Source organism: Zootoca vivipara, chromosome 13 (genome assembly GCF_965207765.1).
Source record: "Zootoca vivipara chromosome 13, rZooViv2.hap1.1, whole genome shotgun sequence".
Taxonomy (NCBI): Eukaryota; Metazoa; Chordata; class Lepidosauria; order Squamata; family Lacertidae; genus Zootoca; species Zootoca vivipara.
Window position 1 is genome coordinate 35618488 of NC_142596.1, and position 16271 is coordinate 35634758.

At 47.8% G+C, this 16271-nt stretch overlaps 1 protein-coding gene across 2 annotated transcripts in view; it reads left to right on the forward strand.

The window, feature by feature from the left end:
* The window catches only part of IFT38 (intraflagellar transport 38), a 75938-nt gene that overhangs the window by 17439 nt on the left and 42228 nt on the right, over positions 1-16271 (forward strand). For both annotated transcript variants that reach the window (XM_088657459.1, XM_035131362.3), the window contains one exon: positions 2435-2530. In XM_088657459.1, coding sequence (XP_088513585.1) covers positions 2435-2530 — 96 coding nt within the window. The remainder of the gene's footprint in view (positions 1-2434; positions 2531-16271) is intronic.

Genomic DNA, 16271 nt, shown 5'->3' on the forward strand with positions numbered 1-16271 from the left:
AATAGCAAATTTTGATCTTATAGCAAAATTCCAGCTTAAACTGAAGAAAGTAGGAAAAACCACTGGGCCAGTAAGATACAATCTGAATCAAATCCCTTATGAATACACAGTGGAAGTGAGGAACAGGTGATGAATACACAGTGGAAGTGAGGAACAGGTTTAAGGATTTAGATTTGGTGGACAGAGTGCCTGAAGAACTATGGATGGAGGCTCGTAACATTATACAGGAGGCAGCAACGAAAACCATCCCAAGGAAAAGGAAATGCAAGAAAGCAAAATGGCTGTCCAACGAGGCCTTACAAATAGCGGAGGAGAGGAGGCAAGCAAAATGCAAGGGAGATAGGGAAAGATACAGGAAACTGAATGCAGATTTCCAAAAAACAGCAAGGAGAGACAAGAGGGTCTTCTTAAATGAGCAATGCAAAGAAATAGAGGAAAACAATAGAATGGGGGAAACCAGAGATCTGTTCAAGAAAATTGGAGATATGAAAGGAACATTTCGTACAAAGATTACCCTAATCAAGGACAAAAGTGGTAAGGACCTAACAGAAGCAGACGACATCAAGAAGAGGTGGCAAGAATACACAGAGGAATTATACCAGAAAGATATGGAGGTCTCGTACACCCCAGGTAGTGTGGTTGCTGACCTTGAGCCAGACATCTTGGAGAGTGAAGTCAAATGGGCCTTAGAAAGCACTGCTAATAACTAGGCCAGTGGAAGTGATGATATTCCAGCTGAACTGTTTAAAATGTTAAAAGATGATGCTGTTAAGGTGCTACACCCAATATGCCAGCAAGTTTGGAAAACTCAGCAATGGCCAGAGGATTGGAGAAGATCAGTCTACATCCCAATTCCAAAGAAGGGCAGTGCCAAAGAATGCTCCAACTACCGCACAATTGCGCTCATTTCACACGCTAGCAAGGTTATGCTTAAAATTCTACAAGGCAGGCTTAGGCAGTATGTGGACCGAGAACTCCCAGAAGTGCAAGCTGGATTTCGAAAGGGCAGAGGAACCAGAGACCAAATAGCAAACATGCGCTGGATAATGGAGAAAGCTAGAGAGTTCCAGAAAAACGTCTACTTCTGCTTCATTGAATATGCAAAAGCCTTTGACTGTGTCGACCACAGCAAACTATGGCAAGTTCTTAAAGAAATGGGAGTGCCTGATCACCTCATCTGTCTCCTGAGAAATCTCTATGTGGGACAAGAAGCTACAGTTAGAACTGGATATGGAACAACTGATTGGTTCAAAATTGGGAAAGGAGTACGACAAGGCTGTATATTGTCTCCCTGCTTATTTAACTTATATGCAGAATTCATCATGCGAAAGACTGGACTAGATGAATCCCAAGACGGAATTAAGATTGCTGGAAGAAATATCAACAACCTCAGATATGCAGATGACACAACCTTGATGGCAGAAAGTGAGGAGGAATTAAAGAACCTTTTAATGAGGGTGAAAGAGGAGAGCGCAAAATATGGTCTGAAGCTCAACATCAAAAAAACCAAGATCATGGCCACTGGTCCCATCACCTCCTGGCAAATAGAAGGGGAAGAAATGGAGGCAGTGAGAGATTTTACTTTCTTGGGCTCCTTGATCACTGCAGATGGTGACAGCAGTCACGAAATTAAAAGACGCCTGCTTCTTGGGAGAAAAGCAATGACAAATCTAGACAGCATCTTAAAAAGCAGAGACATCACCTTGCCTACAAAGGTCCGTATAGTTAAAGCTATGGTTTTCCCAGTAGTGATGTATGGAAGCGAGAGCTGGACCATAAAGAAGGCTGATTGCCGAAGAATTGATGCTTTTGAATCATGGTGCTGGAGGAGACTCTTGAGAGTCCCATGGACTGCAAGAAGATCAAACCTATCAGTTCTTAAGGAAATCAGCCCTGAGTGCTCCCTGGAAGGACAGATAGTGAAGCTGAGGCTCCAATACTTTGGCCACCTCATGAGAAGAGAAGAATCCTTGGAAAAGACCCTGATGTTGGGAAAGATTGAGGGCACTAGGAGAAGGGGACAACAGAGGACAAGATGGTTGGACAGTGTTCTTGAAGCTACGAACATGAGTTTGACCAAACTGCGGGAGGCAGTTCAAGACAGGTGTGCCTGGCGTGCTATGGTCCATGGGGTCACGAAGAGTCGGACACGACTAAACAACAACAACAACAACAACAACAATAATAATAATTGTATACCACCCTATACCCTCAGGTCTAAATAACATGATATGCAGCTTATCCCTTTAAAGCATGATTTGTTTCCACCATAATTGGTGTAGATATGATCTCTTCTTTTTATGTGTTTTGTGACATGCCTTTCCAGTTGCAGAACTGACCAGATATGGTGGTTTCACTAGAAATATCCTTATCTACCCCCCCCTCTGGAATTTTCATGAAGGTAAAGCTCTTCTTTTTCTGATGTTTTATCTAGATCGGCGATTTGAAGACGGCCAGGCAGCTTGCTTCAGAAATCACTTCGAAAGGAGCATCTCTCTTTGATTTACTGGGCAAAGAAGTAGAGCTGAGGGTGAGTTGGTAAAAAGAACTTGCAGGCTCTGGGAAAAAAAACAATTGAATTCTTCAATTATTGTACTTGAAGTCATCCATCTTTGTGCTGTAACATTTCTAGAAACCTGAAACCCAAAATTGGGTTATTTCAAATCAGCCACTTGTGAATGCCAGCTCTCCTTTAGTGGTCAGTTCATAGTCATGATAACAGTTCTCCTCTGCTTATTTTCTCACTCAGTTTTCTATCCCCTCTCAGATTTCTTCCTGTTCTCCTCCCTGCTTTCCACTTCATCTCAGGAATTGCTTCTTCCAGTCCTTCTCATCTCCCTTTGCTCTTTTGCTTTGGCCAATTGTCTCTTCTTTCCTTAGTCCTGTCTGATCCACACATAAGCTTAAGATTCTGTGTAGTCAAAACAAAATTAAAAAATCCTTCCAGTAGCACCTTAGAGACCAACTTAACTTACAGCTGTTAATTTCAGTGGGTCTACTCTGAGTAAAAGTTAATTTGATGCAACTCTTAGAGAAGATGGAGCAGACGGAGCAACTTAGTCTTTGGCATCTAGAGGCTTGTCTGCCTGACTAGACCCACTGGAACCTTAGGACAGCTTAGCCAGCAACTGCACACATAGGGAATACTCTCCTGTTTTCTGTATCAGAGTGTTCTCTGTGAGTAGCAGTTTCCTCGTTGTGCACACAGAATATTCTTTGACATATGGCAAGGCACAAGGCAGCCCTGGGATGTGCAAGGCTCTATGTGTAGAGCTTTGGGATTGTGGCGATTTAGTTATCTTTAACACTTGAGATAGTTTAGAAGGCAGTAGGCTGGTGGCTTTGTGATGGGTGCCAGCTATAATAAAATAATAATAGTAATAATAATTTATTATTTATACCCCACCCATCTGGCTGGGTTTCCCCAACCACTCTGGGCAGCTGCCAGGAGAATATATAAAAAGTGACAAAACATCAAACATTAAAAACTTCCTTAAACAAGGCTGCCTTCAGATGTCTTCTAAAAGTCAAATAGTTGTTTATTTCCTTGACATTTGATGGGAGGGCGTTCCACAGGGTGGGCGCCACTACCGAGAAGGCCCTCTGCTTGGTTCCCTGTAGCTTCACTTCTTGCAGTGAGGAAACCGCTAGAAGGTCCTCGGAGCTGGACTTCAGTGTCCAGTCTGAACGATGGGGGTGGAGATGCTCCTTCAGGTATACTGGACCAAGGCCATTTAGGGCTTTAAAAATCAGCACCGACACTTTGAATTGTGCTCGGAAACGTACTGCTTGTTTCCCTATCCATCCTTGTAAAGGCTTCCGTTTTGCAGTATTCTGATCAAATAATTTTGATCTTTCAGGCAAGAGGGAGGAAAGTTTTCAGCCAAGCAGGGCAGATCTTTTATCTCCACCCACCTGCCAATCATCTGACATTATAATGATGCGCAAGCAGTTCCGTCTTGTTTGCTGCAGGGGTTCAGGTACACCAGCGAGGTCACTGCTCATACACCCCAAACTAAGCAGGATTGAACAGCTGTTGCATGGTTCAATCCTACTTTCCATCCGTGGAAAGTATCTTTACTTGCCCTGCACCTGAAGTCATGTATGAGGTATGAGGCAGGTGGGCATAGTTTGGTGAAAACATCCTTGTGTGCCACATGGGGAGGCCTGTTGGTCCAAATTTGGCCTGCAGGCTGGGGGCTCCCTATCCCTGTTTTTTAGAGATTTAGCAGGCTTGGTCAGTGCTGTATTGAGCAGTCCCTCAAAGGCAGTGCTCAAATGCATACATAATGCATACATAATGTTAAGCCAAAAATAGTTATCAGATTGAACTTGCCATATCCTGTCTCAGGAGAAATGACTCTGCCTCATTAGAGTTGGCATGACATTGTTAGTGTAAGGTACAAAGCCTTTGCAAAAGACCAGTTGTGCGAAAAACCTTCAAGAAAGTAACAAGCAGCGCTTTCCTGCATCGTTCCTAATGATATGTGTCTGGTGTTTTTTTTTTGTTCTGAGCAATTAATTAAAACTGAAATGCAATTCCAGCCCAAGGCTGGATAGTAAAGCTGAACACTCTCTACTCTCTCTGGGATCTGGGCCCATGGCATGTTCTGAAATACATTAGCATTAGTCTGTTATTGCAACAGTGTATTGATACCCATTTTTGCTGATGGGAAGCTGAACTTTATGGTAATTATACTGGCAAAATTCAAGCCATTAATTATGGGTGAACTTAATATTTACAAATCCTCCCTTAATATAAATATCAAGGGCTTCTGCAGTGCACCCTCCCTCCCCAGAATCTTTTGTCTTTCCTTTATTTCCTATATCTGATTTTAATCCTGCCCTTCCTCCTCTAGGGAACTCAAGGTGACATGTAGTTTGACCATGCTTTTTTTATATGCCACTCACACCATAGTGTAAGGAAATGTTGGGGGTCAACTTTTATATGCTGCTAAATCTTAATAGCTAGGTTTTATGGGCAATAAATTACATTTATATATTTGAAATATTTCATCAAAACAGATTCCAGATCAGTATACAACAATAAAGATTGAGGTGGGGAATTTTGTGTTTTATCTATGGATGGTTTTGTATATATGTGCTGTTTTTAAAACTGATGCCAGGAAACCCTGTAACCAATAATTAGAAATTGCTGATAGTAAATACTTTATCACAGTTGCTTCCTTCCCTTCCTCAAAGGACTGTTTATGTGGCATTTTCCAATTTTATCAGCATGGTAGCTCTGTGAAGCAGATGAGTGTGTGTCAGGCCTGAGGTCACCCAAAAAAATTCATGGTAGAATAGGGATTTGAATCCAGATTTACCCATTCAGTTACAAACCTTTTGCCAACAACATCACATAGATTACCCTTTTTTGAGCTGTCAAAGTGTGTTTCATATGTTGCCTCAGTAATTCATACAACCAACCCTGTAAGGTAAGTCTGTACCATTAACTCCTTATTACTGATAGGAATTTTGGCAGGCAAGGGTGGGGAACATATATTGAAAGTTCTCATATTACATATGTAAGTATTGCTCTCTCTTAAAAACTCAACCTGGTAGCTCTCTGACCTGACTATACCAAAAGGCGCTTGGGTTTGTCATTATGAGATACTTCTTTGAATTTGAAAACTGTCAGTCTTTTTTCCATTAATTTTCCATTGTACAGGTTGAAGGTGTTCTTTTTCTTCTTAAGGATTACAGATTGCATACTTTAGGCTTGCCATGTTAGTTGAGAGCTGAAACGAAATTTATTTTCCCATCATCGCAAGGCGGGTGTAAATGAGCCCTTTCAGTTAGGGGGTGAAATAGCTGTTATATAGAAAAAACACTTCTTACCGTTTGAGCAATTTTGAAGTGGTGGAAAGATGCCAATTAGAGACCACTGGAAGAGCATCTTATAATACCCAACCTAGCAGGCGGGAGACAAGCTCCAGTGCTTACCTTCATTTGTGGATGCTGTCAGTGCATTGCAGTTCCTACGGTATGCATTGGATCTGTCAGAGGATGGATCGAGGGAAAGGATCCAGGTCATTTAGATTAAGTACATTGCTACATTTTTCCCATGTTAAAAGTGCTGAGATTTCATGAACACTGTTGATTTGCACAAAATTTTAAAAAAACCCAGTACAGTACTTTCCTACTTCACTAAGAAGAGACTTGCTTGCTCAGGCCAAAGTTCCATCTAGTCCAGCATCCTGTTCTTACAATGGGCAACCAAATACCTATGGGAAGCCAGCAGGCAGGACCAAAGTGCAACAGTGCTTTTCCCACTTGTGGTTCCCAGAAACTGGCATTCAAAGGTATGCTGCCTCCAGCAGAGAACGAAGTACATAGCCATTGGTAGTCTTATCATTATCTAATCCTTTTTAAAGCCATCCAACTTGCTAGCTATCTCTAAATTTTGGGGGAGCAAATTCCATAGTTTTAACAGTGCACATTTACCAGTCCTGAATTTTCCAACATTCAGCTTCACTGGATGGCTTCCATCTAGTATTATAAAAGAAGTAGAAAAACTTCCCACCCACTTTTTCTACAGTATGCATAATCTTATACACCTCTATCATGTCCCTTACTCATCTTTTGTTCTAATCTAAACTGAAGAGCTCCAAATGTTGTAACATTTCCTCATAGGGAAGTTGTGCCAACCCCTTGATCATTTTTGTTGCCCTGTTTTGAACTGCTTCCATCTCTGTGATATCCTTTTTGAAGTGAGGTGGTCAGACCTGTATACCTGTAGGATTTGTTCTGAACTAATTGATTGAAGCGTTGAGCAAAGAGTCAGGTCCTTTGGGAGCAAGTGCCCAATAGCTCCCCCTCCCTGCTTTGGAAGTGTGTGTTTAAATGTCTCCAGCTCAGCTGGTTGTCTTCCACAGCTCTTCTTGGCGCTCTCCCATCTGTCAAGTAATAGATGGGTAAGCAGGAGCCTGTCAAGAAATGGCCTTGCTTAGACATGCTAAGATCTTACGCTCAGCAGGCATAAAAAGAAACTTCCCACTAAAGAAAATCTTCTATAGTGGAATGACCTTTTAAAAAAACATGAAAAACATGCTTGACTACATCTTTTTTGAACATCTTAATTAATGAGACTGAATTTTACAATATATCATAAAAGGTATTGGGAAAGCTCCTTTTGTTCCTGAAACAACCTCACTAGTGCATGGACCACTTCACATATTGCATTCATTTGAGTATCCTTACAAGATCTTAGGTAAAGGTAAAGGGACCCCTGACCATTAGGTCCAGTCGTGACTGACTCTGGGGTTGCAGCGCTCATCTCGCTCTATTGGCTGAGGGAGCCGGCGTACAGCTTCCAGGTCATGTGTCCAGCATGACTAAGCTGCTTCTGGCGAACCAGAGCAGCACATGGAAACCCCGTTTACCTTCCCGCCTATTTATCTACTTGCACTTTTATGTGCTTTCGAACTGCTAGGTGGGCAGGAGCAGGGACCAAGCAACGGGAGCTTACCCCGTTGTGGGGATTCAAACCGCCGACCTTCTGATTGGCAAGCCCTAGGCTCTGTGGTTTAACCCACAGCTCCACCCGCATACATGTCAAGTGGGGATCTGGTCCCATCTTGGATGTTGTACAGTGTTAGGATGGAGCTATATACAGCTGCCAAGAGGGGAGCCAGGAGAGTTGCGCCAAGATGGCCTGACACCAAGCCAGGAAAATTTGGCTTAAATTTGGCTTATCCCCATGTCTGAGAATACCTCACTTCCATGAAGAGGCTCCAAGTTGCATTTCTGTTATATGGGATAAGCACACACATTTTGGTATGTTATTTCCTCTAACATATTGTCACAGTGGCCGGAGTGGACTACTTCAGAGTAACGACGCTACGCAGCTCTGCATTTTTATTCTTTTATTGGTGCTGCGTATTTACAGTGCCGAAGTCATTGCTATTTACACGGAGTGATGTGGTCAGTCGGTTTCAGAACCTCCGAATGACTTTTGGCGCGTCTTTCTCCAACACAAAAGCTTTGGCAGACCCATCCTCTTGCCCCTCCTCTTCCTGCGTAATTCTGGAGTTGGGGGGATGGGTCTTCCCCCCTTACTTGCCCCTTCCTGTCCCACCTGGGACCCTGGCTCCTCTACCTTGCCTGAGCCTCGGACACGACTTCCTGCTTCCCCACTGGAATCGGAACTCTCCCTGCTTTCCCCTTTGCTCGGGGATGGGCTTGAACTCAGGAGGGGAGGGACTTCGCGATATCCCCTGTCCCTCACATCCACCCCCCTCCCAAGCTCTCCTTCACCCCTCCCCAGGCCCCCCCCATGTGTCGGTGACGACTGGAAGCCTAAGAACTCAGTGCTCTCCGAGCCCGTTGGTGTGAACACCTCCCCCCAGTCCTGCGAGCCCCCCCCTTCCGCCTGGGAGGACGGGAATCCCAAAAAGTCCGTGGCGTCAGAGCTGGTGGGGGTAAAAATGTTCTGCCAATCTGCTCCTTCCTCTGACTGGGTGGATCTCGGTGACACCCATACCTCATCCTCTGGTTCCTCAAACTCCGCTTCCCAGCGCCATGGTGAGCTGCTCTCCCGTGCCTCCTCCTCCTCCCCCTCCCTTTCCATGTGCCAGGGCTTGGGTCTGTGGGGAAAGAGGGCGTGAAATTCTTCCACCAAGAATTCCTCCTGTATCTGAGTGGCCGGGACCCATTCATTCTGGGACGGTGGAGCATCCTCCCATGCCATGAGGTACTCCAGGCCCCCCACCCCTCTCCGTGAATCAAGGATGGCCGTGGCCTCATTGAGTTGCTCCCTGCCTCCCCTCTCCCCCCCTCCCTCGGGGGTTTGTTCGCTGTCTCGGAGTCTGCTGCTTTCCCTGTACGGCGACAGCAGCGATCTATGAAACACTGGATGCACCCTCATGTCCTCTGGCAGTGCCAGTCTGTATGCCACCGGGTTGACCTGTTGCGTGACCGTGAAGGGGCCCAGCCTTTTGGGTGCCAGCTTTTTGCACCTCCCTCTGGTGGGAAGGCCCTCCGAGGACAACCACACCTTGTCCCCCACCCTGATGACCTCCCCTTGTCGCCTGTGGCGATCTGCCCCCTTTTTGTACGCTTCCTTGGCCCTCTCCAAGTGTTCTCTGAGCTGCTGGTGCACCGTCTCCAGCTCCTCTGCCCAATCCTCAGCCTGTGGGCCCTCCTCCTCCTCCTCCCCCTCCCTCTCTGGGAAAGATCTGAGGTCGCGCCCGTAATTGGCCTTAAAGGGCGACACCCCTGTGGAGACGTGCACCGCATTGTTGTAGGCAAATTCTGCTAGTGGCAGGCGATCCACCCAGTCCGTTTGCCGCTGGCTGACGTAGCATCTCAGGTACTGCTGCAGAATGGCGTTGACCCTCTCCGCTTGTCCGTTGGTCTGCGGGTGTCTAGCCGTCGACAAGCTGACCTCCACCTGCAGGAGGTTCATGAGCCGCCGCCAGAACCTGGAAACAAATTGGCGGCCACGATCCGAAATAACCCTTAAAGGTAATCCATGCAGTCTGAAAACGTGATCAACAAACAGTTTGGCTGTCTCTTCTGCAGAGACTGCCCTGGCACACGGTATAAAGTGGCACATTTTGGACATGAGGTCCACCACCACCAACACTGCGGTCTTACCCCTGGAAGAAGGCAGATCTGTGATGAAGTCCATGGACACCACTTCCCACGGCCTGTGTGGCGTGGCTAAGGGCTCCAGCAACCCTGGTGGCGCTGCTCTGACCACCTTTGCCCGCTGGCAGGTGTCACAGCCCCGTACATAGTCTCGAACATCTTCCCTCACCCCTGGCCACCAGAAGTGTCTCATGACTAGGTGAGTGGTCTTGTCCCTTCCAAAATGCCCCGCCGTTGGGTTGTCGTGCATCTGCTTGAGGACCGTACGTCTAAGCTGGGTGGTGGGCAGGTACAGTGCACCCTTGTAGAAAAGCAGCCCTCTGCGTTCTGCAAAGTCTTTTGCCTGCTCCCTCCCCCCTCTCAGTTCTCTGAAGATGCGGTTGGCAAATTCATCCGCTGCCGTCAGTGCTGTGAGTTCTGCCTCGCTCACCACTGCTGCTCCGCAGGACCATGCTGACGGGGGGAAAATGTGCCTTGGGACTGGTGGCGCCTCCTCCTCCATGTACTCTGGCTTGCGGGAGAGGGCATCCGCCCTGACATTCTGCTCTCCCGGGATGTAGTGTATGGAGAAGTTGAAGTTCGAGAAGAACTCTGCCCACCGTATCTGCCGCTGGTTGAGCACCCTGGCAGTTCTCCAGAACTCCAGGTTCTTGTGGTCTGTGCACACCTGGATGGGGTGCTTGGCGCCCACCAGGAAGTGTCTCCAGTGCTGGAACGCCGCGTGGATCGCAAGAAGTTCCCGATCAAAAACCGTGTAGTTTCGCTCTGGCTGGGTCAACTTCCTGGAGAAGAAGGCACAGGGTCTCCACTCTCTGTTGGCGTCCAGTTGCAACAAAATGGCGCCCACAGCTTTATCAGAAGCATCTGTCTCAATGCGTAGGGGCGCGTCCTGAACCACGTGGAACAGGTTCTGGTCTGAGGTGAACACCCTCTTGAGGCTTTCGAACGCTGCTTGCGCCTCTGGTGTCCACCTGAACTTCTGCTTGCCTCTCAGGCAGTCAGTGATGGGAGCCGTAACTCGAGAGAAGTTCTTGATGAACTTCCTGTAGAAGTTGGCGAAGCCTAGTAGGCGTTGGGCATCTTTGCGCGTCCTGGGGCTGTGCCAGTCCAGGATGGCCTGCACCTTGTCCTTGTCCATCGCTAGCCCCTTGTCTGACAGCTTGTAGCCCAGGAAGTCCACCTCCTTGGTGTGAAACTTGCACTTCTCCAGCTTCACATACAGGTGGTTCTCCTTCAGGCGCTGCAACACATCCCTGACATCTTTCACATGCTGCACTGGGTCATCGGAATAGATAAGGATGTCATCCAGGAAGACCAAGCATTTCCTGAAGAGGAGGGACCCCAGGACGTGGTGCATGAAGGCCTGGAAGCATGCTGAGCCCCCTTGCAACCCGAATGGCATCACCAGATATTCAAAAGAGCCCAGAGGCGTGAACATCGTGGTTTTCCATTCATCGCCTTCCCAGATCCTGATCAAGTTGTACGCCCCCCTCAGGTCTAGCTTGGTGAAAATCTTGCCCCTGCGTGCCGCTGTCAGGAGGTCATCCACTCTGGGCATGGGGAAAGCCACTGGCTCCGTCACTGAATTCAGCCGTCTGAAATCCACCACCAGACGGCGCTGTTGCGTGTCTTTCTTGTCCACCCAGAAGACCGGGCTGCCCCCTGCTGCCTTGCTTTCTCTGATGAACCCTCGCTTGAGGTTCTTGTCGATGAAAGCGCGCAGATCCTCCAGTTCCTGGTCTGACATGGCGTACAGCTTGGCTGGGGGTATAGTTGCCCCTGGCACCAGGTTGATCTGGCAGTCAAAAGGCCTGTGTGGGGGTAGGTGGTCGGACTCCGCTTCGCTGAAGACCTCCTGCAGGTCCCAGTACGGCTTGGGTATCGCCTCACCCCCTTTGACGTGCATGGTGGCCACCGTGGCTATCGGAGGCCCCTCCCCTGGTTGGTGCTGCATGCAATGTTCCAGGCAAAAGTCCGATCCAAACGTGATGCATCTCTGGTGCCAACTGATGGAGGGGTCGTGGCGCGCCAGCCAGCTCATGCCCAAGACGATGGGGGGGTCTGAGATGGTGGTGACGTTGAATGCCAGTGTCTCTGAGTGCCTTCCCACCGTCATTCTCATGGGGGGGGGTTTGATGAGTGATGGCCCCTCCCAGCAGCTCTCTGCCGTCAATGGTTGCCACATGCAGAGGAAAATCCAGCTGCAGCAGCTGGATCTGGTGCTCTTCTGCAAAGTTCCTCGAGAAGAAGTTCGCGGACGCCCCACTGTCAATTAGGGCGAGGACCGTCAGGGGATAGCCATTTGGAAGCGTGAGCGTCACTTCTAGAACCACTCCTGCTCTGGGAGGGGTGGGCTGGCTCTGCTCCTCTCTGTGCGGGTGGGCGGGCTGGGGCTGTTGTCTGCTGACTGTGCCTGGCTGCTGCCCCTTGTCTCCTGCAGCCAGGCTTTCCCGTTTCCCTGCTGTGGTGCTGCGTCAGTGGGGGAGGGCACAACCGTTCCCGCCTTTCCTTGCCACTCCCTGCGATGTGGGCAGTCTCTGACGAGATGCTGGGGGGAGTTGCAGAGAAAGCAATTCCCACCCCTTCCCTCCTTGCGTCTTGGCGCCGCTGGGGTTTGAAAAGCCCGCACGCGCGCGCTGTCAATCTGCATGGGTTCCTGGTCTTGGCTGGCCCCAGGCGTGGCTTGGAAGGGCTGTTGGGGGAGTGGCTTCTCCTGCGACCGCGGGAACCAAGCCCGCTTTGCGCGCGTTGCTTGTTTGTCGCTCCACCGGGATTCCTGTCTCACCCCCACCGCCAGAGCCGCTTTGCTCAGCTGATCCATATTACTGGGCTTTGGACCTCTCGAGAGCTCATCCTTCACGTCCTCATGCAACCCCAAGTAGAACGCCGCTTGCATTGGGGGTGACTCTAATTCCCACCCCAATCTGTGCACCAGCATGGTGAATTTCGCCCAGTACGCGCGAACTGTCATATTTCCTTGGCGTAAATTATGAAGTTCCTCCTTAGTCTGGTCCATATGACTATCGGACGAATACATCGTTTTCAAACCTTCTAGAAATAGTTTGACATTCTTCATGCAAGGATTCTTTGTTGCGATTAACGGTCTTAGCCACTCCCTGGCTGCCCCGGTAAGGTGCTCCACAATAAACGCTACTCTGTGCTCATCATCAGGGAACTCAGCGTGGTGTAGCTCAAGAGCATACACAATCTCAGTCTCAAAGCCCTGATATTCCCTCGGGTCTCCATTGAACTTGCTCACTAGGGTCCCGGCTCTCCTTCCTGGCAGCACTTGGACTTGGGGTGCCCCTCCCGCCTTGTTTTTCTCTGCATCCAGCTTGTTTTGGAGGTCTACCGCCACCGCCCTTAATTCCTGCTCTCTTTCCTGTAGCGCTCTCACCTGTTCCGCCAGTTGTAGCCGGTCGTCCTGGACCTTCTTAGTCTCTTCTTTAGCTGCCTTCAATTCCCCCTGCGCCTGCAGCGACAGCTGCTGCAGTTCTTGCTGGGCTTGCTCCGCGATCTGCCGCCATCTCTCCGCCTCTGACACGCTCATCCCGGCAACTCCAAAGTAGCCCAAAAAAAGATTCGGAGGTTGCTGTCACAGTGGCCGGAGTGGACTACTTCAGAGTAACGACGCTACGCAGCTCTGCATTTTTATTCTTTTATTGGTGCTGCGTATTTACAGTGCCGAAGTCATTGCTATTTACACGGAGTGATGTGGTCAGTCGGTTTCAGAACCTCCGAATGACTTTTGGCGCGTCTTTCTCCAACACAAAAGCTTTGGCAGACCCATCCTCTTGCCCCTCCTCTTCCTGCGTAATTCTGGAGTTGGGGGGATGGGTCTTCCCCCCTTACTTGCCCCTTCCTGTCCCACCTGGGACCCTGGCTCCTCTACCTTGCCTGAGCCTCGGACACGACTTCCTGCTTCCCCACTGGAATCGGAACTCTCCCTGCTTTCCCCTTTGCTCGGGGATGGGCTTGAACTCAGGAGGGGAGGGACTTCGCGATATCCCCTGTCCCTCACACATATGCATTTTATAGCACATACACAGACACCCCCAGTATATGCATTTTACTTGGCTGGAAAGCTGCATTGCAATATATAGAGAAGTGAAATTTTTGAAGGAAAACTGTGTTTTGGTTCTCATATTGTTTTGGAAAGTGCAAATTAGATTTTGCCTTTAAATGCAAACTGAAATGAATTTCTTCCTCATTCCCACTCATCACTGAGTGAACATAAAATGGAAGAGGACTGCTGTTGAAAGCAAATATATCTGCATCTCTAGCAATTTTATCAAGGAGCAGAGAAACTGGATGTCTTATGCAACATCCTATTTGATGTTTTTGAGCTCGATTTGAGCTTTCTCTCCACCTTTTTTTGGTTATAGAAAAGAAAAGATGTGAAATGACCCCTGTGCTTCACTTACAAAGGACGTCTGTAGTTATTCATTCTCTTGCTGTATGTCCATTCTTTCTGCAAAAGCACAGATGCTCCCAAACTGAGCAGCTCGTTGCTACTGTTTCTTTATCTTTGTCCAAAACTAAATCCGCAAGAAGCTCTTGGGCCTGTTTTCCAAATCGGAAAGCACCAAATTAGTTAAGGAGGACAACAATGAACTACTTTGGTGTTAGTGCTTTATGCAAGATGTGGCCTTTGCTTCTGCAGGGTGTTGGGGTTCATGGCATGTTTCTGTCAGGTTTCTCTCAGGTCTTTTTTTAAATCATAATGTTTTTACTTTTGAAAGGGGTGGTTTTCACATTAGTTTTATGGGCAGCAAAAATGAAAAGGGGGGGAGGGGTTATAGTCCCTCCAAGGAGGGGAAAATGATGGAAAAGGGTTAGGGGTGTTTAGTTTTTTTAGTATGCAGTGGACAAAAAATGTGGAGTGGTAAAACATGGTTTTCAGTTGGAAAGCTAATAACATGCATTCTGAACAGTGGGGTGAAATTAGACACGTTAAGTGTTTGTGTTTATTAAGCATGTAAATGACAGGCAATGTCAGGGATAGCATGTACACCAGGGGTCGGCAAATTTTTTAAGCAGCAGGCCGGTCCACTGTCCCTCAGACCTTGTGGCGGGCCGGGGAAGTGGCACCGAGGGTGAGGGGAGCTGGAAGAAGAGACGAGGGGGGCAAGTAGTCCTCTTCCCCAGCCCCAGCCGCTGCGCTTACCTTCCCAGGGGCTGCCACAGCACCACCACTGCTGCTGCTTCTCATGGGTAGGCAGATCGAGCTTGTCTGCTCCACTCTCTAACCCACAGGAGCACCAGGGCAGCGACGGCAATGGGAGGAAGAGGCCGAGCGGCGGTGGCTCTACCAGTCAACCGCCGCACCTGGTTTACCTCAGCACGGTGCGAGGACGTCTCTGCCAATCAAACACCGCTGAGGTAAACCAGGTGCGGCGTTTGAGTGGCAGAGCCACCGCCGCTCGGCCTCTTCCTTCCGTCACCATCGCCGGGAGTCTCGGCTTCGTGGCGTGGGCCATATTTAGGACCCAGATGCGCCTGATCCGGCCCTGGGTCGTAGTTTGCCAATCCCTGATGTACACAAATTATACAAGGGTAGAATGATTTCAGTTTGCACACAAAAACTGCCACAACCATACTAAAACATAACACTCCTTTTAAGACCAGGACCTCATCTTCCTAATCTCTAGGCAGGTAATGCTTCATCACACCCTTGTAAATACAGCAACCCTGCAACTTATGTGCTTTATGTTGCAGGCTTACTATACTCTTAAAGTGCTCCTTCTTCTTCTTCTTCTTCTTCTTCTTCTTCTTCTTCTTCTTCTTCTTCTTCTTCTTCTTCGCACTGAGAGAGTTTCATAAATGAATCATTATTTATATACTGTAGTAGATAATAGCTGCTTTCTCCTATGCAGACACCACCACTGACACAGGGTGAAAAGCAAGGAGGAAGCTTGCTTGAGACTGCAGTTTCTAATCACAGGACCTAAAGCTATGTTCCATTCACTGTTCTCCTCGGCCAAGATGTTAAAATAGATAAATCTGCTTAATTTTTGAATCTTTCCCCTTCAACTTTTGGGGGACTTCTTCGCTGTTGTATCCTTCCTTTGCTTGTAGTGTGATTCAGCAGTGCCAGTATTAATAACACCTGCTAATTACATCTCTGTGGGATTGTGTACACGTTAATTGTTTTTAAATGATTTGCCTCCTTCGCTCGTCAATGTTAATTTTACACTCTGCTCCCCTGATTTCTAATTAGCAGTTGTTTCACAATATCATGGTCCTAGTAAACAGTAAGCAACAATTTTTGCATGTGCTTCCTTTCTGTTAATCAATATTTATATTCATAAGATATATCTTTTAATTATAATATTCATAATTGTTCCCATCTCATAGCTGTTCTCCAGTTGTCATTCTCCCCTGTGTCTGATCTTGCAAGTCAGACCATATGTTCTTATACTTCCCACACCAACTTTCTTCTTTATGATGTTAAACTACAAAAAGAAGGCTATGGTGTACTGTAAGACAAATCCAATGCACATTTTTGCAGAAGTAAACTTGCATTTAGCAGAGGTTATTCCCGGGTAGGTTTGTGCATTTACAGCTTTACAGTCCATTCATTTTGCAGGCTTACTCAAAAGTGAATCCTATCCAGTTTGATGCCACTTACTTTTAAATTTGTATACCGGTATATAGCATTGCAGCCTTAGATTCTG